We start from the raw sequence: 27,260 nt of genomic DNA, 5'->3' as shown, positions 1-27,260 counted from the left end.
GCGGCGCCGTGGCCGCGCTGCCTATTTGCTGCCGCAGTTTCCAGGTGCCGCGGACGGCAGAGGCGCCGGGCGGCCGCGACCTCTCTGCGTCCTTTTTTCGAAGCGGTACTGAGGGTGTGTACCGACCCGCCGCGCCTCGCTCCCGCGGCTCCGCCGCTGGGTTGGTGCCTCCGCGGGCAGCGGAGGCGAATCTGCCGGCCGCGTCCTACCGCTAGCGCAGTTTGGGCGGTTGTCAGGGAGAAACAAGATGGCGGCCGCAGCGACGGAGGAGGACACGGAGCTGCGGGACTTGCTGGTGCAGACGCTGGAGAGCAGCGGGGTGCTCAATAAGATTAAGGTGGGGGAAAGGAGAGGCTCTCGCCCGCGCACACGTCGCCCAGCGGGAAGGGGGCAGCGCTGGCCGGCGCCGGCGGCGGTTAACGGCCCAGCGGAGCGCGGGGGAGGGGCTGAGGCTCCACGGGCTTCGTCCCCTCTCGCTGCCGCTTCCAGCCGGTGTTCCTGGCCGGGGCCCTCTCCTGGCGTCACGGCCTGGCGGTGGCGCCTGCTTCCCCCCGCGGCGCTCCTCGGCTTGCGGCTCGGCGGGGAGCCGCGGCCAGCGCCCGCGTTGCGCGGCGCAGCTGGTACGCGCCCGACGCGGAGGCCGGGGCCTGAGGCCTGACCGCTGCGTGGGTCCGCCCGGCGGCCGCAGGAGCTGCAGGGTCGCCCGGGCGGGGCGAGGGGGGGAGCGGGGGGCCGGCGCCCGGCTCTGCGGTTTCGCCCCCCCTAGGTACCGTGCGGCCGCAGGGGCTCACCTTGGCAGCTGCCAAACCCACGGGAAATACTCGGCCGCCGGGTGCTGTGGGACAGGGTTTATAGTTTCTGCTTCGATACGAAAGGCCCCTATTGAAAATTTCAAACGGGTTCTCTTGAGGCTCGCTGTTTAAACGTTGCTTTTCTTGAGCGTGGGTTGCTTGAGCTGTGTCTTGGAGGCTTCCTAAACCTGGAAACTCTGGGGATGCTGACTGCCTATAGGGAACCAATAATGCTGTTAACACTGTCTTCTATGTATTTTCTTATATTGGAGTGTATGCTGCTTCCAAGCCTGTAGTGTAGCCTGAGCTTGTGTCAGAAAGGATATGAAAATTGGTTTCAAAGATTCTTTTTGCAGTTAGAAGCTTCTAGCAATAATTACTGTGTATAGCAAAGAGCCATACGGATACAGAAGCATAAGAACTGCTGGATTCAGTTCCAAGCTAAAGGAGAAATGGAGTTTGGCTCGAGTGTGGTGGTGGTTATCCACAGCGTTCTATTTTAGACCTTGAAGAGGTAGATGACCATTGCTGATGTTTCAGCAACAGTTCAACAACTAAGTGCTTAAATGGAAGTGAGAACATCTTTGTGTGTGTACTTTGAAGTCCACTGGATTTTGGGTTAGTTGTCATACATTTCAACAAAATAGTAGCATTAAAAATGTGGTGTTCTGCATATTCAAATAGATAATCCTCGTTTAAACTCCTTAAGTAGTGAAGATTCTAGCTCATGTAACTGTTTTGAGCAGGAGACCTTTTTTCTATCTAAGCATCAGATAGGCTTTTTGGACCACCTGTTAACCTCTCACATAGTGTTAACCAATAAAAGTATAGTGATGATTAAAAAAATCACAAGCCAATTAGGTCATTTTGAGCACATGACCTGTAGTTTCTTAATTAATGTCTGTGTGCAGTATGCAGGTTTCTGTACCATGGTTGTCAGTTCATTGAGATTTGTGTTAAATAGTTACATATATACACACACAACAATTTATTGTAATATTCACCATAATGCTGTAAGTGTATAGTATCCAATATGGTGTAAGGTATCCTTAAGGCAAACTAGCAAATGACAGACAAATACAAACTGCATCCTACTTCCTGGGTTATGTCTCTCTTTGATATCAGGAATTACTGTTTAATAAATGGTATGATTACAGTCAAGGCTGTTCATTTGAGAAATTCAAATTGGCATGCAAGTTTGATGACTTTCTGTGGATTGATAGTATCAATGACTTACAGAATTTTTCTGCTACTCCCTGACAAAAAGTCAGTTGTCTTCCAGAAGAATTAAGATTGAACAAGTAGTCTTAAATGGTCAGCTTTTAATTGAAATTAATTATGCCATGCATAAAAAAAAATCACCATCATCCTTCCATTAAAATATAACAAACGTAGTTATGATCGATAGTGTTTCTTTATCAATTGTGTGTCAGTATTTTTTAGTACGCGGTAGAACTGAATGAACATTTACATGTTATCAAAACAGTTGTTTATTTTATACTTCGGAATGAGTACTGACTTTTTCAAGACTGATGAGGCTAGAAAGCTAAGTATAATATATTTAAGATTCATTGAAGTAGGTATATTGAAGAGAAAGAGATATGGTCAATGTATAGCTGAATTGGAATGAAGCACTATAGGTAGAAACAGTTCTGGAAGGACTGGAATTCAAGGGGAATAATTTCAGTGGATAGAATATATCAGGCTGTCCGCTAATACCTTTTGTAATATAATGATGGAGTGATTTTTAGAAGGAAACTTAGGGTGATGCCTTTTGTTCTCTAATGGAATATGATTTTTATAATGGGTTGCAGTTTATTAGTTTACTCTTATTTTGAGATTAATTTATTGGGTACATTTGATGTAAATTATTTAGCTGGAAAAATGTTACTTGTATGATACTTAAAAAATCTTTAATTTAAAATTTAATTTAAAAATACATTCATGATTTTTCTATTTACCATAGACATTGAGTACTGTAGTTTTTAATGAAGTCATATTGTGAAAACTGGAAGATGTGTAAATATATTTGCCACTCGTAATTGAGAATCTCCTGTGTTCTCTAAAATGCAGTGTGTTTGTGTATGTATATAAAGTTGTTAATCACTGGAATAAGTCTGAGGGATAAGGCTTCTTCCTAATAAATACTGTAAACATACAGAATGTAACTGTGGGTATTTGTACTTCAGTGAAAATTATCACCGATACTGTGTGATGCATGCTGTACAAATGGAGATGTTCTTCTGTCTTGAAGAGAATGTGATCTTTCTTTCTCCTATCGGAACTGTCATCAGAGCAAGAAGAGCTGTTATGCTTCTTACTGTGTTCCTGTATTACTTCAGGGTTTTTTGGTTTGTATCTTTTAATCTCTTTTGTTCTGGAAAAAAGTTTATGCCACCTGAATTTTTCACCTCTGGACCTTGCTGTTGCTACAAATATGAGGGAGATTAGCATCACTAATACCACATGACTTAGTAATGCTTTTGGACAGCTGATACTGTTGTTGCTAATTTCTTGGTAATTTGGGAGCACACGGCCACACTCCACCCTGTGACTGTAGTCAATTCATCTTACCTTCACAGAGTGGTGTTATGGTCATCTGTTCCCTCTGCCATAAATAGCATACTGATGGTTTGTGTGCTTATAGGTCCATGGTAAGTAGATAGTGCTTATTCATTAATTTGTTTGTTTTGTGTGGTTGAAATGGGGTTATTTGTTTTATATATAATTATAAGCAGTAAACATATTGGCGTCAGCAAAATCACAGCTGTGTGAAGCATAAGATTAAACACTCCTGTTGCTGTTGGTGACCATCCAGGAAGAGCTGCCTGCCAATGGTGTTCTCCATCATTCTTCACTCTTACCTAAGACATGGTGTATCTCTTCTGTATCATGATGGACAGTTTTGTATCCATTGTTTGAGACATGTTTTAGCAATTGACACAGGTAATTGTGCTGTAGTAGTTTCTTCACCCATCTAATATTAATGCCAGTGGGAGTAGGCAATAAATTTTGACTCATATAATCACAATTGATAAGACGGAACAGGAGCTGAATAATTAAAGTCATGTCCCACAACTTGACTAAAGTTACCAACAGAAGTATTTGGGTGATTGCTTTTATCTACAGTAATGTTATCTACACATATAAAATCACAAAGAGTTTTCATGTGAACATATCCTTTCCCACTATATACAGGTACAGTTTCAGGGATTTTATCAGGATGTGTTTCAAAATGACAGACATTTTGTTCAGTGTCAAGGCAAATGTCTTGGGCTTTGATGGTGTTAATGGTCCCACAAATAAATACTTGTTCTTCCCATACAATGCATGCATTAACATCAATAGTTTGCCATTCGCTTCTGTTTTGTTGAGCCCGTACTCTGTGTTCTAATGGATAGAGTATAGCTCCATTGTGATTTAATCCTAGTGCAATGATTGGGAATATGGTGTATACCAAAGCATTGCATATGGTTAAGACAAAAGCTGTGGCCTTATTCTTGGTGGGTTCATAAGTAAAATTGATTAAATACCACCAGGTGTGGAATTATATTTCCAATTTTTTATATTATCCAAAATTACCTTTCAAATGTCAGTGGGTAAGGTGCCTTCTTCACCTCTTACGTAATTGCTGCTACTGTAGATGGCATCCACAGGTGAGCTTGGATACAACTAAGAGCCAGCACAACACTTTGGTCTTTACCATGTAGTTGTGGCACCAGTGAGTTGGTGGTTCCTTTAATTATTTCCCATTCAGACAAGAGCCATTGGTTAGTTCCCAGCATTCTAATTTAAATCACTTCTTGTGGTAGGTTTTTACAAAGAATGCTCACTTTACAGGGCTTCCAGTGGGCTCCTAGTGATTAGTTGATAGAGTACTTCAGGAAGTTTCATATCCCATGGAGCCTCACTTGGTTTGGGACTCCTTTTCAATAAGCCATTAACTGTACCATCCCATTTGATTGAGGGTAGTATGGGGTGTGGAATACTCAGTTCCCTCCTTTTGCCCAATCTTGCATGAAGAATGTGTGCCATTGTCACTTTGGATAACATCAGGAGTAGGTGGATTTGAGAACCAAAATAATAGCCCTCACACTGTGTTTTGCCCATTGGCTTCCTGACACTTGGTCACCACCACAAGCAAGCCGATGACTCGACCCCTTTAAGAATGTATTGATATCCCACAGAGGATTTGAATGGTTCTATATAATCAATTTGCAGTGTAGACCGTAAGGTTTTCCTTTCATTGATATGTGGAGGTGGTGCTTTAGCAGGGTGTTCTGCTTTATTTTCAGTCTGTGCTGGGGACATTCTGTAAACATAGTTTCACAAGTTTTTCTGTTCATGGGCTGGCCTTTGTGCAGCAAAGTGCTTCTTTACCTCTGTGGCCTAGGTTTTGATGTAACCATTCTCCCAAACAATACCGCTCAGGATTTACGTTGATTTTACTGATTTTAGTTATCTTTGATTCTACTTTGTGGCTGGTTGATTATCCTTAGCATGAGCTTTTACCCCCTCCCATCTTGAAAGGTGTTTTCCTGGCTATGTGTAGTAATAATTGCCAGTCTGTGTTTCTCCAAATTGGGGATCTGTTTACTTCCCGATTCAAGATTTTTCATGACAGCCACTGTGGCACCAGCCCACACAGCATAGGAGTCTATGTAGATGGTTTTTGCTCCATTCTGTGCTGCCAGAACAACTGCTCTTATTTCTCCTACTTGTGCACTGCATTCACTTTCCTCTGTTACTTGTTTGCCAGCCTTATTTACCTTTTTTGCTAATGCATCTGTAAACCAAATGTTTTCTTTTGGTGTACCCTCAGTGAGGGGTGGTACATCCAGAAGGGGTGAAGGTTTCAAAAGTTGTTGTAACAGTAAAAGGGCATCTGCAATTTGGAAACCTTAGGTAGGCATACCATTTTCTGATAGTCGCTTTTGTGCAATTCCTCTGGGGGAGAAGACCTCTTTAGGATTGCTTCTAGTAATGTGTCCTCTAGTTTGCCTAAGTTGTCCCCGATGCATTTTCTCTATTTGTTTAATTGCTCAGACTGAAGATAAAAGTCTCTTTTCCCATTCAGGGAATCATTGTTCTGTTTCTTTAAGTGCAGTTGAGCTGAACAATAGAAGTCTTTTTGCCCTATGGGGACCAGTTTGGAACAGATTACAGCATATATTGTGTTCCGTGCAACCCCATTTGGCTATAATAGGGTTCCGGGGGTGTAGCAGTCCCAGTATTTTTAGTTTTTACCACCTCTGTATGTTCTAATTTCCACTCCCAGGGTTTACCTTTCTGTAAGAGCAAGTACAATGGACAGGAAATGGCAGATACATGCTTCCTCCAATATCCTAAAGTTACCATTAATTGTTGTAACTCCTTCCTTGATTGGGGCATTTGTGGCTCTCCGGTTTTTCTTAAGGTTATCTGGAGGAATCACTGTACTGCCTGCTATCCATCAAGTACCTAAAAAAAAACCCCAAAACAAAACCCACCAAACCACAAAAAAACCCCTACCTTTTTCATTTGGTCCCTGATATTTTCTGTGGTGAATCTCAATTTCTGCTTTACTTAGCACTTGCCATGTTGCTGCTGCTTCCCCCACCGTCTCAGGGAATGGTCCTCCAGTCAGAAAGAGTCTGCAGGTGTGAGGTAGTTAGAGGCTACAGGTCATCCTTCAGTCCTGAACAGTCTTTATCTTATCCTTTTATTTTTTTTATCTGGCATCTGGCTATGTAAGCTGCTGTGGATGGCTTTTACTAGTGTACTATATCAAACTAATAATCTTGTCAAGGTAGGTGCTTGCTATCTTACTGTTAAGACCATATTACCAAATTAGACTGGCATTTTTGAGATGCCACCTAAAAACTGTGCTTGGGGAGCTCTTGACAGAGTAAGAACTGTTTTTCCTTTTCCAGGGAACTGTGGACTCTGAGCTGTTTTCCTCTACAGTACCTCAGAGATATGCTAGAGGCTCTGTGTTTAGAACAGAATAAGTTTATCCAGTTTTTGAAGAGGGATGCTATAGCCCAGGTGCAGAAAAGATGCTTTCATGGGCTACAAGTTTCTGATTTATAGTACAACAGCAACTGGCAAGAGACTGTGTTCTCTGTCGAACTGTACATGCCTGGGAGGAAAAGTGGAAATGTACTTCTCTTTCAAAATACTGATCCATAGATTTCCCCACTGCATACAGACAGTGGTTGTCACATGTTAGCCTTACTCGTTTTAGCTAAGTTCAGTGAAATCAAATAGCTGCTTCATTATTATGAGCTCTCACCTGGTAAAACTTCTTTGGGGATAGAAGGGAATGGGCATCTTCCACAGGATGAGAAGGAAGCCTGCTGTTTTGGTGAATGCAAGAGTGGTAGATACACACTGTCACCTTACTTCTCAGCATCTTGCTTTATTGGTATAACCCTGTTTTATTGAAGGCTTAGGAAGGATATGGTGGGGAAGCTGCATATCAAGCTTTGGTCTGCTTTACTACTAGACTAGAATAAAATTCTTCAAAACATGTTTGAATTATGTTGAAAACTGCTAGCAGAATGAAGCAGTGTGGAATAGGAGGATGGCAAAAGCAGATTGTAACAATATATGGAACACAAATTGGGCTGGTGCCAAAGGGTACTAGGGCAAAGACAAATGTAAACCCTTCACACTTACTTAAAAAAGAAAAAAGGTGGGCAGGGAGAAGAATGCTCTTTAAATGGATTAATCTTTGTAGTTGTATAAGCTTGCTTATCTGCTGGTGGGAGCAAATTGCTGTGACCATGCCTGATATTGGTCTCAGTCTCTGGTGTTCAAATTCTCTGACTTGTCAGGTCCTGAAAAGCTTATATGACATTGTCCATCCTACCGCGTAGTATGATTTGTCTCCTTGTATTGGGGTGATTATTCCTTTGGCCTTAGCTTTGTCGTTGTTGCTTTTTCCTTTCTTCCTCATGAACCTGAGAGTTACTGCTTTAACCTCACACAGATTGAAGTGTATGGTTTTATGTCTAAATTTATTGATATTGTATTTTGAGAATATCTTGCTATCATCTGAGCAGTACCCAGCTCAAAGGGTGAAGGTCAGTGTGTTAGAATGCTGAAAGCTTTCTTGTGGAGATAATACAGGAGTGTTTAACTTCAAACTTGCTGTGACACTTGCAGGACTGAAGGACCAGTTGGAGGGCTGCTTAACTGTGAAAAGGCTGAAGGGTGGTGTTGCAGCACAACCAAACTAGTAGGCCACAGCAAGGCTTTTACCATCAGTCAGGTTCTACTGTCCATGCTGTTTCTCCTTCCTCCAGAGGTCAAACCACACTGCTCCTCCTCTGTCCAACACCCTCTCCCACACTCCTCAGGGCTGTATAACTACTTAGTGGGAATGAGCTACAGCTGCACATCATCCATGTCAATCAGCCCACTGCCTTCATTCCTCTACAGGGTGGTATTCTAGGTGTTGCAGGTAAACCAAAGGCAGATGTAGTAAATACCAGTGGGATTATTTTCTGTTGATGAGGTCCTAGCCATAAGGATATTAATTGGGCACTAAATGAAATAAAGGTGAACCTGCTATTAATGGGGAATGGCAACATTTGGGAGAAATTGACAGTATGTCATTAAATGAATGAGAAGAGGAAGAAAAGCAATGCAGTCTGTATTTAAAAGCCACTGGGTTGACCTAGAGGAGTAGAGCAGACAAACAATCACAGTTAGGAGAAAAGGAATAACAATTGTGATATTGTTGCAAAATCTCAAACAGGTCAGACTCTGGATCAGCTGATGTAATGGCAACTACTTACAGACAACTTTGTTCTACTGTCCCATGATCCAGACCCTTAGAGGGACTTACCCCTACCCATGTGTCTTTCATTTTGAACAGTTTAATGGGTTTTTTGTTTGTTTTTTTTCTTGTCCTTTTATGTCAGTATACTTGGTTTCTGTAGCATCAGTGGAACAGAAAGTCAGCCTTGCAAACATAGTTTTCATATTGACATAAGACTAAATAAACAAGTTGCTAGCTGTTGGTCAGAAAGTTAAATGTAAAATGATTTTGTAAGAATAGTATTTAAATTAACGGATTCTGAGAGGATTTGCTGGTTGAATGCTCTGTGTACCCCAGCACCTGAAAAAATGTAACTGCACTGGCAGTATGACCATTGCATACAATTGTGGTAAGCATTTCACACTTCTTTTGATGGGAAACATGTTAAACTTTGTTGCATTACTTTTTGTCCCTTTAAAAAGTGTCCAAAGAGGGTTATGCTTAAAAAGGAAAGGTTTATTTTATTTTTGCCATGATTTATTTTTTTTCTGTGGGAGGGAACAGTTGCAGGGTAATCCATGTTTGGTTACCTTTCATGATATACATGAGAAAATCCAGATGCTCACCATATTGTTCTTATTCTTAGTTATAGAAATCAATCTTTCTTTAAAGCTTGCTTGCTGCTTTTCTCTTAAGAAAACTACCATACAGAGTAGTACTGTCTCTTACAGTTTATTACTGCAGTGTTATGTGCTGGCTACTTCAAAATGTCGGATCAAGAGTTGATGAAAATGGCAATGTATGTTGTCCATTTGATATTTTCAATGAAAGAAGTAGTGAAACTGTAGTATTAAAAAAAAAAGTAAGCAAGGCTTAAGCTTAAATATGCAAAACAATTGTTGGAAGAATTCTGATCCTTGATATTAAGACATTCAAAATCAGCTAGGTAAAACCTCACCATAGAGTATTTGAATGACTCAATCATGCTGTCTTTTCCTTGAGAAGTTCTGTTTCTTTGAGTGTGATCTGACAAGAAATCACAGCAATTTGTATGTCTTAACATTAACTTTCCAAAACATATTATCACAAGCTATTAACTCATGTCTGAAAGTTCTTCTTTGTCAGCCTCAAGTCACATTGCCTGTAATCTCAAGTGTATTAATTGCAGTGATGTAGATCACAAGCAATGCCAATGTTGCTTGAGGAGAAACAAATAGCTGTTAAGCTAAGTGCTGGTTCTTTGCATTCTATTTGCTTAGGGAAAACAGTGCTTATAGAAACGCTGTTTGTAGTTTGTTGGTTGTTTTTTTTTTCTTTGGCAGGCAGAGTTGCGGGCAGCTGTTTTTTTGGCATTAGAAGAACAAGAGAAAGTAGAGGTAAGAGAACCTTAAAAAAAATCAGCATCCTGATAGTTCTTCATGTGGCATTAAATACAGTAGTTTTAATACTTTCTATTTGTGAAATTTAACAAGAGAAAATTATGTATTACTGCATATAAGAGCATGATGCTTAAAGAATGCAGAACAGGACTATCAGGGTATCGATGTTTAATAACAGGAATTGTTACATAGCCTTTTGAGACTGTAACTTTAAGTAACTTTCTCTACTGGTTTTATATTGCTTCTGTCCAATTGACTGGAGTAACTAAATATCTTTTCCATTAAATACTTCCGTAAAAAAAAATAAAATCTAGTTGACTGATTAAGGTTTTATCAAATTGGAATAACATCTTTTGATATTTAAAATATTGTAGTGGTTTTTTTGACAAGCCTATTGTGAAAGCAATTTAATGCAGTAACTTGCAAAGTATGCTAATGCTTCTGCTATTTCTCAAATGGATGTTGTAGGCTTACTTCAGGATAACTTGCTTATATTTGAGAAGGAATTCTGAATTAAGAGATGGAATATGTACTGATACTTTGACAATATTAGGGATATGTGACACTAGCACCATAAAGTAACAGTACTGCAGTGGTATGCAGATGCTAGTTTTGTGACCCCTTCTACTGTTGGCATTGCCTCATTTCCCTGTGTCTTTCCTTTTTCTAGAACTAAAGGGGAGAGGGTGCTGTATGTTCAGGCTCTGTTTCAAGAAAGGAATGGAAAACTGCACTATTCCTCTACTGGTTAGACAGTTGTGCTCTTTCTGGAAAACTGCACAACTGTAACAGACATTACAGTCACATTAGTAAGGAAGGCAAGTAGTTATTCTATGGTATGAGATTTCATATTCCAGAAATCTAAATCTATGAAGAAGACATAATGGAAGAGTGATATAGCGGAACAGTGCCATCTCTTATGGGAAGCTTCAGAATATTATAGAATACCCAGAGAACAACTTCCCAGACTGAGGAGCACCAGGGCTGAAGAGAGATCTGCCGTAGTTGACCTTGGCTCACCCTTTTTTCAGAAGGCTTAAAAGTATCATGATATTTTAATTTTATGCTGTGGAGATGCTGGAAATACATTAATACTTTTCAGTACTCTGAATTCCTAAATATTAAGCAAGATAGATTTCCCTTATTGTGCAGCTCTTTCTTGTGTGTGTTAGCATTTACGGCTGTAGTGATAAATCCCTGTAACAGACCCTTTTCTTCAACTTAAGTTCTTACCCAGGATATTTTGGTATGTTAGGAGTGGCGTGTAGAATTTGGTTTGAAAAATCCTTGAACAATTTTGACAAACTCAAACGTAGCACATTGATTTATCTCTGTTTAAAAATCAAAGTTGAAGAGGGCAAATCTAACAAGGGAGAAAAAGAACGTTTTCATATCTTTGAAGGTCTTTTGATTAATAGAAGATTAATATTGATCTGTGAACTACTAATTAGCACGATCCACGTTTTATCTAGATGATTTGTAAATTCCCATTTTTTGTAAAGTGGGACTGAATTTCCTTAAAACTGGCGCTATGTTAGAGGAGCAATCTGGGAAGTTAAGTTACCTTTTTAATCATTAAGTAAATAAAAATCAGTGTACTATCAAGAATTTTGGTGAAATCACTCTAGCTTTGTAGCTTTTATAATAGAAACGCTGAGACGATTTTGATTTTTCCCAAGTAAATGTGTGGCTCTCCAGCTTTTACTTGTAGGTGGTAGAATTAGTAGATTGTAAAGAGGTGAATTACATGTGTCAGGCATCGTTCTGGAACAGTGTACAACAAAACACCACCTTGCTGTGATTTTCAGTTTCTTGATAGTATGAGGCTGATGTTAATTACTGTTTGGTTTTTGCTTTTTGACAGAACAAAGCACCTCTGGTAAATGAAAGCTTGAAAAGTTTTTTAGGTACAAAAGACGGTAAGTTCTTTGTTTAGTATACTTCTCAAAATAATAAAACCAGGAAACAAAGGATTAAATCTTTGTATCTTTTACCTGTACAGCCTTAATGACATAAAGGATGCTTTTGTTCATGGTTTTGTTCATATTTATGACAAGGGATATCATAAATACTATTCATTCAGAATACAATTAAATCTGTATTTTTTGAAGTTTAATATTGCTGAAGTGAGGTGACTAAAGCATTTCAATTAATACTTCATTATGAGTTATGATTACGCAAACTCAGAAGCATTCTGGACTGATAGAAACAGTAACCAGTGAAAACACACTGCAGAGGTACGGTAGTGAATAGGAGAAATGCCAAAATGTTGTCTTTTAGAACAGCTGAATAGCCTAAAAAAATAATCTTATACCTGCATTTTGTAAGCAGTCTCTATTTATGCTCCTGCAGTATTGCTTTTTTAATATGATGGCTGAGTTAGAAATTGGTACACAAATTAGCGATGTAGTGGTAGTTTGCTGAATGTCTAAATGATATTTGTAGGACTGTTGAATCAATGCAGACGTTCATACTGAAGTCATGTTAATGTTAAATATTTGTGTCTGTCTGGTGTATTTTTATTCTTTGCATTTTGTTTTTAGGTCGCTTGGTAGCAGGTCTCGTTGCAGAATTTCTACGGTTTTTCAATCTTGATTTGACATTGGCTGTTTTTCAGCCTGAATCAAGCACAGTAAGATATACTGGTTTTATTTGTATGCTATATTGATCGTTTGGAGTGTATGGCAATGAATACAGAAGCTATAGTAGGTTTATTTAAGCCGCTTGCTTCTGTTTATTCTAAAAAAAAATTTATATTTAGTTTGTAAAGGGTACTTACTGCCTTAAAGACACATATTCCAGGAGGGTGTGCTAATAAGTGAGTATTCCCTTTATCAAAAATCAATGCTTGATAATATGTTAATTTTGAATCCACAATTATTATTTTTTTTGTGAAATCATATAGCAGTATATACAACAGAATACTCCTGCAATATTTTTTGCCAATAATTTTACTGTGTCATGATATTAAGGTAATACTGTTACATGAAAATTAAAATAATGTCAGTAATATACTCTGAGAGTAATTTCAGTGAAACAAAGGACTTTGTGCTGATGTACATGACAAAAAGTGATTGAAAAAAACAGTTCAGTTGGAAGGGACCTAAAATGATCATGTAGCCCAACTGATTGCTTTTAGGCTTTTGATACCAAGTTAGAGTTTTTTTTCATCACATTTGTTCATTTGTCCCCTTTTATGGTATAAAGATTTTGGTAATAAATTTGGGTTTGAAACAGTTCCATTTAATTGAAGGATTTATCTTTACATCCCAAATACTCGTTTTTATTTTTAATGTCAGTTTGAATAGTTAATTTATTTTTGTTAAGTCAGTTAATTGACTTCTGTTTCTCAGAAATTCATGTTTCTTTTTAGGGGTTTAATCGAAGAAAATCCTGTACACTCTTGTCCTTTACCAAATATCCATAACTGCATTTATTGCACTAGGACACATCTGTACATAGATTTATGTTCATGCTATCAGACAGGGGTCCTCAAACTTTTTAAACAGGGGGCTGGCGCGTGGATGAAGTGGCAGGAGGTCATCTGCGGCTGCTTGGTTCCGCCCCCCCCCCCCCAACCCCCGGCGGTTCTGTAAATACCAGGGGGTCAGACTGAGGACCCTGGGGGGCTGTGTCCGGCCTGTGGGCCGTAGTTTGAGGACCCCTGAGATAGAAAGTCAAGCTTTCTGTCATGTTGCCACTCAATCTGGGGACCAGTGCTTCATGCACATTGTAACGGCATCTCATACTCTTTGAAATGCCACCTTCCTTTTTCTAGTAAGGGTCTTTTTCACCTCTTGCAGTACATATATGAAATCTGGACAAAGTTAAGCTAATTGGCCAAGGCTGCTGTGTATAGTGCCGAAAGATTTTACTTCATCTACTAGCCCCCGTCTCTGAGCAGTCTGTTGTATTGTCTCTTTATCTTCCATGTTTCAGTGTGCTTGGCTAGTGGTGGCTTGCTTCTGTATTTGCTTGACCCGTGTTTTGATAGGAAGCGTCACTAAATAATTGTGACTTCAAGATGAGCTGATGCGCTTTGCAGTATAGTCATTTGGAGGTTATGCCAACCAACCTGAATTTGCTGCAACATTCTGCTTCTGCTGTGAAGTTCTGTTTTAAAAAGTGTATTTTTCTTTTATTTTTTTGTCAAATTTTTTTGGTTGGAGGGCTGATACTGAATTTCTTTCTTTCTTGTTTCTGTCCAAATCCATAGTTTTTTAAAGTGAAACAGAGACTGAAAGTAAGTGTTGACCTCTGTTGGTGCACTTCTATATGCACAGGAATGGGGACTCTCTCATCTATGTATTTGCTGGAACCCCTGGCTAGGTGTCCTAGGATCCATTTTTAAATCTGATAGGCTAAAGTAACTTGACTATATAAATCCTTAAATCCTGAAACATGATAATGATGAATACTTGCATATTTACAACAGTCTGTGCTAAGTTCAGGTACAGGTCAGATGTAAATAATGCAATAGGCTATCATTACTTTAGCCCACATGCTAACAGAAGTCTTAAATAATCAATGGTTAGTCAAAATATTGCTGTGTTAAATAAGAACAAAAAACTTCAGGAGTTATATTTCAAAATATATACTGTTTTCTGACAGCTATTTCTGTGTTGTGATTTTATTTTTTTAATGTGTTGTTTTTGTTCCCCCCCAGCTAAATGGCCTTGACGGTCGAGAAAACCTAGCTCGAGATTTGGGAATTATAGAAGCAGAAGGTACTGTGGGTGGTCCCCTGTTGTTGGAGGTTGTTAAAAAATGTCAGCAGAAAAAGATTTCAGGCAGTGGGGAAGTAAGTAGTGTTAACATGTATTTTCTTTCTTTCTTCATAATTCTTTATTCATTTTCATTTCAGTGATGAAAACCATGACTGAAATTAAGAACACTTGGCTATTATAGTATTTCACTGCTTCAAGGCTTTATTATATTTTACTATGCCTTCAATGTAACTTATCAGAAAACAATGCTGAAAGATAAAATTATGACTAATCTGTTACTTTTGATGTCACCCTAGTATGCTTTACTAATATTCTGCTACAACATAGTAACACAGAGTGAACCTAGTTAAATAGCACACAACACTGTCACTTATTTTCTAATTGCTAGTGTGGTTTGGTAACACTTTTAGCTGTACCTATTTTCTTTGGCATACTTCTAATTTTAATATGACCTGAAAAGCCTAGGTTTGGTTTTGTTAAAAGCTTTAAAGCTGTTCTGAAAACATACGCATTTAAAACTTAATATAGGGAAGTATTGAACTATCTAAAGGCAATGACAGTAATATTTTAATGGAATAAATTAAATTAATGAAAAAGCATTTGATTAGTCTGCTGTGATTGTGGCTCGAAAGAAGAATTCTCTGCACCCAGGATATATTAATTACCACAATAACTACTTCTGTATTTAAGCTTTTGTCATAGACTTCCTAAAATAACATCACAGCGTTGCAGTTTGCATACTGAGTGAAGATGGTAGTCTTGTTTCTTGTTGGATGGTATTATGACAAAATTCAATGTATTTTTAAGAAGTGTTTATGTTGAATTTCTTAGGTGGCTCCAGTTCTAAGTGATAGCCTGTGTGCCACATCAAAATCATCTGATGGAAGATCAAGTACAAACCCCATACCAAATAAGGTAAGATTGTGTTTATATATAATGAAAAAGCTACATAACATATGTGAAATAAGTAAAAGAGAACTGTTATGAAACTGCAGATACAATGGCATTAATTTAAATGATCTGTAAAGTCCTGTACCTTTCTGACTGGGTACATGACAGCACATACACGCAGCCTCTGTGAGATGCAGACAGGTTGGAGCTGCGTTGCCCTGTGTATTGGGCAGCTGGCTGATTGCCCTTGGCATTGATAAGGGTGTTAGGATACAACTGTCTCTGTGTTGGGGCCTCTGGCTTGTCTTTTCTCTGCTGCTTCCTGTTAGCACAAAACTGGTATTAACTAACATCTTCCAGGCTCTAATACTTATTTACATTTGACTGGAACTGATCGACACAAATTACCAGTGTGGAGCAGGAAAAGCAGCATTTCCGTATGCACTACACTCCGTTAAAAAAAAAAAACCAACCAAAATCCCCCAAAACCCAACCACAAAACAACCCAAAGGAAAACAACCCTGATTCAAGTACTAAAGTTTGTTCAAATTATTGATGTAATCTGATCACATAAAAAGTTTTAATACCTTTTTTCAGGATTATTGGGAAATTACTTGGAAGCTTTCCAACTCACTAATCAAAGCCGAGGAATAAAACATCACATAGATTTTGTTGTTAGTTCATGCGTTTGGAGAGGGATTGGTAAGGATAAAAGAAAATATGACCATCTCGGGTTGGATCTACTTCATTTTATTCCTCTTCCTTAGTTTTTTGCCATGCAAACCCAGAAACTATACAATTTGAAAAGCAAACTTCATTTCAAGATTGAGTTACTATATTAATTGCTGTGCTTGTTGGTAGTATTTTAAAAGCTAATATTTCTTTAACTGACATTTGAATGGAAATTCTAATAATTTCAGACCTGCTGTAGAAGATAATTCTTGCTTGGCACTAGCTTTCATAGTAAAACAAACCCCCTAAAAAGATCTGAATGCTGATTAAACATCTCTGTTATTAATATTGTTGCTTTATACCTGAGCCCTTACTTTTGTCTTGGGGTTGTACTAGATTAGCTAAGAACTACTGAAGATGGGTTAGAAGTCATAAATATTCCCTTCTCCCTTGCATATACTACCTTTCATCTTCAATTTTAAATTACTTTTTTTGAAATAAGTAGGTCAGAAAGAGAAGAGGTTAGTGTTTGTTTTATGGCGCTTCCTCAGGAGAAGTCTAGAAGAGGAAAAAAGTAGTTCCAGTAGCTTGTAGTTTGAACCAGGTTTCATATGGATGTTTTTCTGGATGTCCGTGCACGCCTCAAGGCTGGTTCATCTGCTGTCTGGTATAAATCTTATTCCTTTATGTCTATTCTTGGCAGAACTTTTGGCAATGCAGTTATGCAGATGTTTGGGGCTTTTTTGAAACTTCTGCCCTTATTACTGTGGTTAAACTTTGCCAGCCAGTCCAAAATAAATTGGTTAGGGGAGACAGAGTCACAAGCACAAAGGCGTATAGTGTCTTAAGACTCGTTTCATTAGGAAACTAAGTTGATAAGAATGAGTTTTAAGTTATGCCTGGAAACTGCTTTAGAGGAGGGAATAAATGGCAGTCTTAGTTCTTTTATCACAATTATTTGGGCCTGATCAAAACAGGAACTCCTGTACTCAGCTCAAACAGTGCTAGGTACACTAGTAGAAACTGGATGGAAAATAAATATAAACCATGCCTGAATGATTTCCAAAGATTAATGCTGTTTCTCTATGTGATACTGTATTGCATTGCATTATTCTATGTGTTGAGGTCAGAATTCTTTTTCAGGCTGCTATCAACTACTTACATTACTAATCTATAGATGCACAAGCTTCTATTGACTGACTTCAGCTTAATTATAGTGGCTGGGACTGGTCCAGTCAATAGTGGTGTTTTTTTAATGTGTATATACTTAATCCCCAATAGGTATATGGACACAAGAAAGTGATGCTAGGATTTATTCTAAGGTCTAAGTTATAAAGAAATGATGTACTTCACTTGTAAGAAAGATGTAACAGTATGTTTGTTGACATAAAAGAGAAATGTAAAAAAGTTTGATAATAGATGTGACAGTGGTTTAACAAGAATCAATGGCAAAGGACACTTATTTGCTGCATAGAGGACAGTCAGACAAAACTGCCAAGGAAATTTTCCCATAGAGTCGTGAGGTTCAGAAAGGACCCTGTTTTGTTCTAAACTCCTTCTCAGAGAGTTTAGGTGCAGCTGCATCCAGACTTTCGTCCCAAATTGGATCAATGTTTTGTATCTAAAGAGTTGTATGTGCACAATCAATCCTTTTATACCACTTAGCTGAGATTTCAGTTTAGCATGCTATTAATCACTTTACTGAGTATCTGTCACAGCAAGGAATCCCTCAGCCTCGAAGAGTAACCTTGAGCGGTGTCCCTAATGAAGGGGAGATCCTGGCGTGCAGCCCACTGCTGTGCACGAGAGCACAATGAGCCCTGGGCACTGATATTTATGAAGTAAGATAATCGACTTATAGTCATATTTGCATACCAACTACAGAAGTTAGTTTCTTTCAAACCTGGCTTGAGTTGGGCCTTGACCAGCACTGTTAAGTGAGCATATTGTTCAAATTAGCCCTTGGCTATTGCATTATCAGTCTCCCCCAAATCCACTTTGAGTCAGATGCAGCCATCAGGACCAGATGCATACATTAGGACTGCCACTGATGGTTATCACTTGATCATTGTTACAGGAATAAAGGTCAGAGTGGAGGGGAGGGGTGTGGGGAAGGGGAGCACACAAGAAACTACCAAATAGTATTTAAATCTGAGCAAGAAGTATTAAAGTATGGTAAAAGATGGTTCATTGAGTCATGTTTGCTTTTGTTCAGGAGAGTTTTGTGTGTTGTTGAGGGTTGAATACTTATAGCATGCAGCAGCAGCTGAGGTGGTGATAAAAACACTTTCATTTACATGCTTTTTCTGATGTAATGAGGTTGCAAGTAGAATATAATTTCCAATAAATTGGAATTTATGATCAGGCTTTTTATATTCTTTATACTCATCTGCTATGGCAGGCAAATCATAATTCTATTGCAGTGGGAGATGAACTTGTTCTGGAAATTCTTTACATAATATATTGCTGAATCCTCCATGAAAATATATTTATCTCAGAAATGGGAGAAAATTGGTTTCTGTATGGATGATTCTTACAGAATAGCAACAGCTGTTGGTTGGACTACATACTCCTCTAAGAATAAGTAGTGGCTATCTTAATGGGACTACAGTTTTTAGATGTATTTTCTTCCTGGTTCTCTCTCTCTCTCTTTGGTAAAGGCAGGATGGGAAAATATTCTGCCTGTGCAACATGCTTGGAGGAAACTCTAGCCAGTCCCAGCTGGAGCAAGATGGAAGTTGCCTGAACACTTTAGGCTTCCTGATCAAACTTGAGATTCTCTGGTGTTTTTTCAGCAAACCTGTGAGCTTAACTGGCTCTGACTGTGACTTGGCAACCAATACATGTAATGTAGAAGGAAGTGTGCTGGGAGAGACCAAGACCACAGCTCTTGGCAGCAGCAGAGAATTGCATTTGTTTAAGTACAAGTGTGAAACCACATTCTGATTTATTAACACCATTAAGTCTGAAACTCAAGGTAGGGATGTTGTTCTTTGAACCCTCAGCCATCATTAACCTATCGCTACAATTGTAAACTAGTTAGTGCACTTTAGCAAAGCTTTATGATATATGAATCCAAGCAAAGCCCAACTGTTGTGCTTGTAGTTTCTCAGATGAGATAGCAGCAGCTCACTCCCTCAGGGCCCAGAATAGAAAAGTAGCAGTAACTTCCCTTTAACTCCAGTCAGGTTATCACTAAGCTCTTAATTTTCAACAATGATTCTGTTCCTCTAGGATAGGAAATTAAAATTTCATTGTTACTGCCACTTACTTGTTCTTGCCCTAGAACAACTGAGCTGTTGCCAGCAAGTGAATGTGGTTCTGTGACTGAGATAAAATGACCTTGGCAGGCCTTTTTCAACTTTCATGGCCTGCAGTTCAAAAATTATACTTCAGCCTTCTGAATGAAAGGTAATGACTGATAAAGAAATACTTGAGACAGTGCAAGCTACATATTGATTATCTGAATTAAGCAATACTGTTGTTTTTGTTTTAAAACTAAAACTGTTGCTATTAGTGTGCAGGAAGGAAGTTAATGTAATAAACAGATATTAAGTGGCTTAATTTTAATGAGGAGAAGATAGAAATTGCAGTACTGCTTGCTACTTAGAAAGACGCTATTGGTTAAAAATAAGAATCCATTTTTTTCAAGTGAGTTTAATTATCTAGGTAAATTTGAATATTGTTCTTTGGGCCACAAAGTTTTGCAAAGATAACAACTTGAGCTGTATTATGTAAAGTTAGTACATAGAATAGTCCTTACATGCTTGAGTATCTAGGACGGAGCCATAAGCATGGAAGACTGAAAATTATGTACTTTCAAAGTATCTTGTTTATGTCATTTTTGGTTTTAGTATTTGAAGGGAGAAAGTGTCATCAACTGCAGTCATCTTACACTTGCTAGTTTAAAACCTAATATTATATTGCTGAGGTTACCTTGTAATATGGAAGTCAGGGTAACTTGCATGGGTTTAAATTGATTTCTCTTGAAGATAATAGTTATAACTAAAAAGTTTGTTTATAGATGGGATGTAAAATAACACTAAAAGCATCACATAACTTCCAGGCTATAAAACAAACACCCCCCTCTATATTCAAAGCTAAGAGATAAGAATCAATTTGTCTAGTTTTCTTTATTTGATGACCAACATCTTTTAAAATTGGTTGTTTTTATGGTAGAGGTGATCTAGATAGCAAAGCAATGCAGAGGATGAACAAAAAATTTTGATGGCAGCAACAATAAATAGCATTTCCTTTATAAAAGTGGTAAATCTGACTTTTTCCTTTTGTGTGATTCTTGATGATACTAATAAATTCCTGAAAAATACTAATAAGTCTGAGCTAACTTTTTCAAAAGGAATGGTAGGTGTATATGTTTAAGTATTTACATCTTATAATACTCTTAATTCCTTTCATTCTTTATCTTTCAAGGATGCTGAAACCACTCAAAGTGATACAAGTGTCTCATCAGGGGAAGCAAGCAAAAAAAGCATTCATTTTCTGCCTAATGAAACAAAACTAGATCCTCAACTAGAAAACAAAGACTTAAATACCAAAGAAAAAAGCGATCCAGGTGTGGATGAAGATGATGTAGAGGGAGATTCTTTTTTTGATGATCCTATACCCAAACCAGAAAGAACTTATGGCTGGTAGGTGACATGGATGATCTCCTTAATGCAGGTTTATTTTGTCCTCTGTATGCTTGCAGGCCTTTGAGCTAGCAGATGTTTGATTATTTATGCTTGTAAATGCCAGTGTTTAGATCTGTTCTGCAATATTTTGTTTCTGAAAGGTGCATTTCCATGATTCTGTTCTTTGAAATGCAGTGTCTTGTGGGATCTCTTGGATGTACACTGAGTGGGAAAACCTGTATCACTTTTAGGTGCATCAGTAAGGCTATATATTTGGTGGAATGAACATGCATAAAGCATGGATGCTGGTTTTTCTTCTTGCAGCAGAGCTGCAGTAGCAATCAGTACTAAAGGAAGTGCACAATAATAAGGATAATGCTTTAGCGTTCTGGATGGCTTTGTACAAAAAATTGGTGAAAGTGTCAACTGGCTCCATTGTGAGAATGAGGACAGTTTTCTAACAGACGAGGGTTTCCTCTTCACATTGCAGCACCTTTTGTGTGCAGTTCTATGCTTTCAGTGAAGTATTGTTATTTCTTCATATGCTAATTCTGCAGAAGCTTCCAAAGGGCATTTTTTAATTGTTCCTCTATGGAGTCTGATGACTGAAAAATACCATTTGAAACAAGAATAGTGACTGGACTATAAAACAGCTTTGTTTCAGAACTGAAAAAAACTGTATTTGTGCTATCATGTCAAGTTATCTTGAAGTTTAGTTTAGATATCTATTGATATCTAAACTAAATATCATTTATATGCAGTATCATTTCATGGTGTTCTTTTGCTGTGCTCAAGTAATCAGTGTTGCTCTAGTTTAGTAGAGGTTACCAGAAGAAATGCAGAAGCATTTGCAAGTCAGTTTGACAGCAGATCCCCTCATGTTGACTTTCCTCCAACTGTGTTGACAGCAGGCAGAACAGCATAAACTGTTTTGTATTATCACTACAGTAGATGCTTACTCTTAATTTTGTCAGACGTAGTTTTAGTTGTAAACCAAACCAATTTAAATACTGATTTATATTTGAATCTTTCTTCATGTGGCTGCGTTTGCATGTGGGAATAATGAAAGGCCCTTTGATAAAAACAGTGATGCTGATGGAGGTGCAGGAGCTCTGTCTGTGAAAGAAGGCAGGCAGAAGTCTTTGCATAGGTGAGAAAGTGACTGTCTTACTGAAGTCTCGCTTGACACTTGTGCCAGTAAACTGCCTACTGTTAAGATTACAGAACGATTAGTCCTTTGTCCCTAGCTCTTTTTGCTGTGAATATTGCTGTTCTCGTTTTACGACCTTTTAGTAAATCATAGAAAAAGAAGTCACTACGCACATTTCACAGCTCTGTAGACTGCTTATTTGTTTGGTTTGTTTTAGGAAAACTGAAGCTAATAAAGCAGGAGGTCTAGCATCCCTTTCTGATGCACCACCTATAAAAAGTGGATTAAGCTCCCTGACTGGTGCACCTTCGCTAAAGGAGTCTGATAGTAGTAAGTTTTTACATGTTCTTATGTTTTGATAAATGTAGGATATATTTCCCGTAATATAATGACTACACTACATATTCAGATGCAAATGTGATTAAGTATGTGGTCCCCTTCTTGTGTAATATGCTTTATAATAATGCATTTTTATCTGAGTGATCTCTTAGCGGTTTTGATGTATTATGTCATCATTGGGGCATCTTAGGTTTTGGAGCATGAAATACTTATATACACTCCTTTTTTTGGTCTATATAAGGCAGTTTTCAGGAGTATAAAATTCTGTTGCTTGGTTTCTAACTGAAATTGACTTACTCCTTTGTATTGTTACCTTAAATTATTTGCGGAAGTTCTTTAAGGATATTTGCTTTCATGTTGTAAAACCTGATCCTGAATACTGGGAGACTGTCCATGTTTGCTACTCACGTTTTTAAACGTTAGCGGAGTTCAGACCCGAAAATTGCATACAATATTAGCATACTACACTATAAAATTATATAAGATTAATATAAAAGAACATTTGTTATAAATGGTTGATGTATATGTTTTAGTGGGATGTTATTAAAGAGTCATAAGTCAAATTTCTGATATAAGTGCTTTTGTTTTCTTACAGATTTGAATAGAAACTCTGTTTTGAAAGACCTGCTTTTGGTGAATGTAAAACTGGGATCACTAGAATTAGGCAAGTAACTGCTAAACCTGAGGAAGCTCTGATATTGTAAACCCTTAAGTTCTGGCCCAGCTTCTTAGAGGAATCTGAGAAACTGAAATACACATATTGAACTAAAATCTTCAGCTTTTACTTCTGTCATTGTTTAACACCATTTTGAAACTTACTGGAGTTAAGAGCAAGATCTGATCTAAAGGAATACAGAAAAGTCAAAATGGGTGTCTTGTATGTGGATTAGTATTTTACATGTGCGGCAAAAATTTGATTCTCTCTATGCATATGTTTGCCAATATCAAATGATAAATTTTGTTTGTTGTCTAGATTTCTAAGAAAAGAGGGGGTTTATATTTGTGCAAAAATATAGCCAGGCAAGTCTTACTGTTTTTCAGTGGCCTATTTTCTTGTCATCCACACATTTGAAAGTTTATTTGTAAACGATATGAATATGAAGGAGCAATATGAAGATGATGTGATATAAGAAGTATCAGCTCTCTCTCAAAATAGTTGCCATGTATTTCAGTTTTGACTTCAGCAATGTAGTCAATATCACAAAAATGTATGTTCAATTTCAAAACGGTTTGTATAAATGAGCTTGAGATTAATTAATGACAAATATGAAGTCATTGTCTCTTCCTAACCTGCTCAAGTAATTTAATCTACTTGACACTTTTGCTGGCCACCAAACCATATGCTTGGGTGCAGGAAGAGATTCTTTTTTTTGCATTTCCTGGCAATAAAACTTTTTGATTAATACCTTTTAAAAATTATTTAGGAAATGGAGATGACGATGAGTATGCTGATGACTTCAACAGGTAAGAGAAGGATGATACTGCAGTAGCATAGTATTCCTTGCATTATAAGCATATACAGTAGCATATTTGAATTATTTCATAATATTTCAGCTAGTCACTATTGCTGGAGTCTGTCAGTATCTCGGAACTCCTTTAAACTTCCGTTTGCTATTTTAGTACGTGTGGTTACAAACATGAAAGTACCTGATCCCTTTTGTGTAGGTAGTAATGAGTTCCTTAAAAATCTGGTACTAACTTATTATAACTTGTTGCTTTCTTTGTGGAAGGTGTTTGGTTTATTCCTGAACCATTCACTTAACAATGCTATTAAACAATGAATATGGTGTGTGCTGAAATATTCAACAAAGAAATAAAGCATCATGCATGAGTAGTCAGTAATAAATATTGAACAGCCTTAACCTTACGATGTTAAGGTATTGGTGTTGTAAACTACAGGATTGAGGCCTAAGTATTTATCATGGCTTCATCTAGGTAGAAAGTCTTTAGCTGTTATGGGGTTTTAAGTAACTTCATATTTAAATTGCTAGGAAGTGAAATCCCAGTCAAATGTCAGGTATAAAGTGAACGTAACACCTGGATGTTCAAGAAGAAAGTCTTATTTCCTCATTTATGGTTTTCTTTCTCTTTAGTACTAGCCATCGCTCAGAAAAAAGTGATATCAGTATTGGTGAAGAAATAGATGAAATTTCTGTGGAAACAGAAGAGTCAAATGCCAGTGATAAAGTATGAATCTTCTAAAATTGTTCTTCACGTTCTTATGATCTTGCCTTTTTTATTTTTAACCTTCCGTGAAGGAAAGTGCCATTATCATATGTTCCTAGGATAAGGCTGTATTATTTGTTATGTTCTGTATCTTTACACCAAGTAGTCTTGCCAAGTCTAGATACTACACTGATTAAAAAACAAAACAACCCCCCCACAACAATTGTTTTGTAACACAATTCACTGTCTGTTTCTAGCCATGTAAAATGTATTTGACACTGGGTTAGTATTTGGCATAGGAATGTCTTATCCTTATATCTTTAGGAGGTACTCAGACAGATCTTCAGGAGTATGAGATGTCACTAAAAGAGCTTGAGGCCAAAAGAATGGGATGTTACATGAGGGACTACAAGAAATAATACTTATACTTACTGTTTCTATGATTTCTGAGTTTGTAATTTCATTTATTTTCTAGCTTGAAGGCATCACACAAGACCTTACCATTTCTCAGTTAAGTGACGTTGCAGATTATCTAGAAGATGTGGCATAAAACTGGACAGCAAAAGTGTTTCATTGTGCTGGACTAGAAGACTGCTGTGGACTGTTAATTTCAGACAATCACTATTTGCTGGAATGTCCACTCCCTATTCGTGCCTTGTGTTTCAAAAAGACTGTAGGTGGAGAAGGCTTTTAAATACTCTTTAACAAGAACTAAATGAAACGGTGCGTTCCCATTTGAGTCTGACGTCAGAATTATTTTCTTCATTTGGTTCAGCCAAATCTTTTACAGCAGGAGATGAATTTTCCAAGCAGAATGCCCGTTGCTGGCAGTGGGCATAATAAAACCCAATTGATAAGAAAACATTGACAGAGATGCATGTGGCTTTATAGTGAACTTGCACTGCTATTATAACAGTCTAATTTTTTTTTAAGATAACCAAAGCAAGAACCTTCAGAGGTAGCAGTTGAACTCACACTTCTTTTAACACAACTTTGTCAAGTCAGCAAGTAGTATGTATTTATAGTAACTCTAGCCACAATACCTAATTGCTCCAGACTTACTTGAAACTGCTGTTTTTCAGACTCTTCTGAAAGTTGGAATTTATTTTTTTTAACAGCATATCAAATTGAGAGGAGCTAAATTTAGCACTAGTCTTAACACCGGATATTCTTGTTTAAATGTTTGTCAGGCCATTGATGTTAAGACCTAAGCTGTTTTTATGTATGATAATTTCATTGATGTTATCTGTTGTTAAACCATGAAAAGTGATTTTTGTAAGGATCCACAAATCATTAACTAAATCTTACTGGGTTTTGTTAAGTTTTTAACAGTGTGGTAATGGTTTGTGGAGCTTTTATTATGGAGGGCTCTTCATGTGCTCACTTTCATTCTTGAAAATACTTGTTATGTAAAAATGAGCGCCAAAAAGTGAAACCACTAGTGTGCTGTTTTTCAGATTCTGACTACTGTACAGAATTGAATCCAAATATTTAAAGATACCATACCGAAGACATTTATGGACACTAAGTTCTAGCTAAGAGCAAATTCTTGTATTTTCATTATACTCTTGCAAAATAGGGTCAGTAATGGAAACATTGACAGCTCTTTAACGATACTGTTGTACATGGCGCTGCTATAATATATAGGTCATGGACATTTGTAATACAGAAACAAGACTTCAAAACGTGCACTTTCTGAACATTGTGAACACATTTGAAAAATATACATGTAAGTGAATATAAATAACTTAATTTTTTTCTTTTTTCCTTTTTTTTTTTGGCTTTGTAATTTTTTTCAGGAACACTGTTGGCCTCTCAGTGCTCACCACAGTGGAAGTAGCATGCTAATCTAAAGCCATTGTTTAAGCATATAGAGCTGCTACTAGCATTGGATGCTGACTTAAATCTTTTTTTTGCACTGGGCCAGCAGGCATGGAGCAGTGCAGTTAGGCTTGTACAGTACATAAATGATTTGAGAGGAGAGAGGAAAAGTGTGCCTTTTATTTATGTGCACCCCAAAATAGCCAGCAGAAAAGCATCAGGATATTTAGTCATGATGTTAATTTTTAACTTTGTGCCATATTGTAGCAGCTGAACACAGAGGAGAATTTTTTTCACCCCAAAAAATCAATGTGCCATAGGTTACAAATAGCAACAATGTTGTAACATAGGATATATCCTGTGTAAAATAAATTTTTTTCTCATTTTTTTATGTATGTGGGGAACCTGTGCCTCGAGATACTATGTATAAAAAATTTGGTTTGGGCTTTTTCTTTTTTTGTTTTGTTTGTTTGTTCCTTTTTTTTAATAAGATCAACAGCATGTCTGAAGGAAATAAAATTCCACTTGAACACCTGGGAACATTTGATTTCTGCCATTCATTTTTAAGGTGTATGGAATAATGTAGAGATGGTGTTGGCTTTTTTACATGTCTTGGGAAAGCCTGATGTTCCATTACCAGTTAGCTGTAGGATATGTGGCAATTTATCATACCAAAAGAAACAAAAATTTATTAAATGATTTCTAATTGCATTTGAAGATGTGGCCTTTTAAATAACTAATTAGATATTTTAAGTGTTAACATTACTTTTGTTAACAGCAAAATATTGTTCTTTTACCTTGGGGATTAATTGGAGACCCTGCACTTTGACTCTAACATAAGGAAATGCCAAAAAGTGGTAAGTCTCCTTGCTGTTCCTCCTGTAGGCTTTTACAGAGTTGTGTATAATAATTCAAATTGCAAAATAAAGCTATTGTGCTGGCTAAA

At 37.6% G+C, this 27,260-nt stretch overlaps 1 protein-coding gene across 3 annotated transcripts; it reads left to right on the top strand.

Moving 5' to 3' along the window:
* CEP43 (centrosomal protein 43) lies at positions 1-27,260 on the top strand. Of its 3 annotated transcripts, XM_040598188.1 has the most exons (13): positions 1-337; positions 9,861-9,914; positions 11,782-11,836; positions 12,461-12,549; positions 14,584-14,718; positions 15,476-15,559; positions 20,639-20,856; positions 21,908-21,988; positions 22,206-22,318; positions 22,923-22,991; positions 23,752-23,791; positions 24,421-24,514; positions 24,969-27,260. In XM_040598188.1, the coding sequence occupies exons 1-13, from the start codon at positions 248-250 to the stop codon at positions 25,041-25,043; spliced, it is 1,197 nt and encodes a 398-aa protein (XP_040454122.1). In that variant the 5' UTR covers positions 1-247; the 3' UTR covers positions 25,044-27,260. The 3 variants fall into 3 exon arrangements, with proteins under 3 accessions (XP_040454122.1, XP_040454123.1, XP_040454125.1); XM_040598189.1 differs by lacking the exon at positions 21,908-21,988; XM_040598191.1 differs by lacking the exon at positions 24,421-24,514.

This window comes from Falco naumanni, chromosome 6 (genome assembly GCF_017639655.2).
Source record: "Falco naumanni isolate bFalNau1 chromosome 6, bFalNau1.pat, whole genome shotgun sequence".
In the NCBI taxonomy this organism is placed as follows: Eukaryota; Metazoa; Chordata; class Aves; order Falconiformes; family Falconidae; genus Falco; species Falco naumanni.
This window is presented reverse-complemented; position numbering and strand designations above follow the sequence as displayed.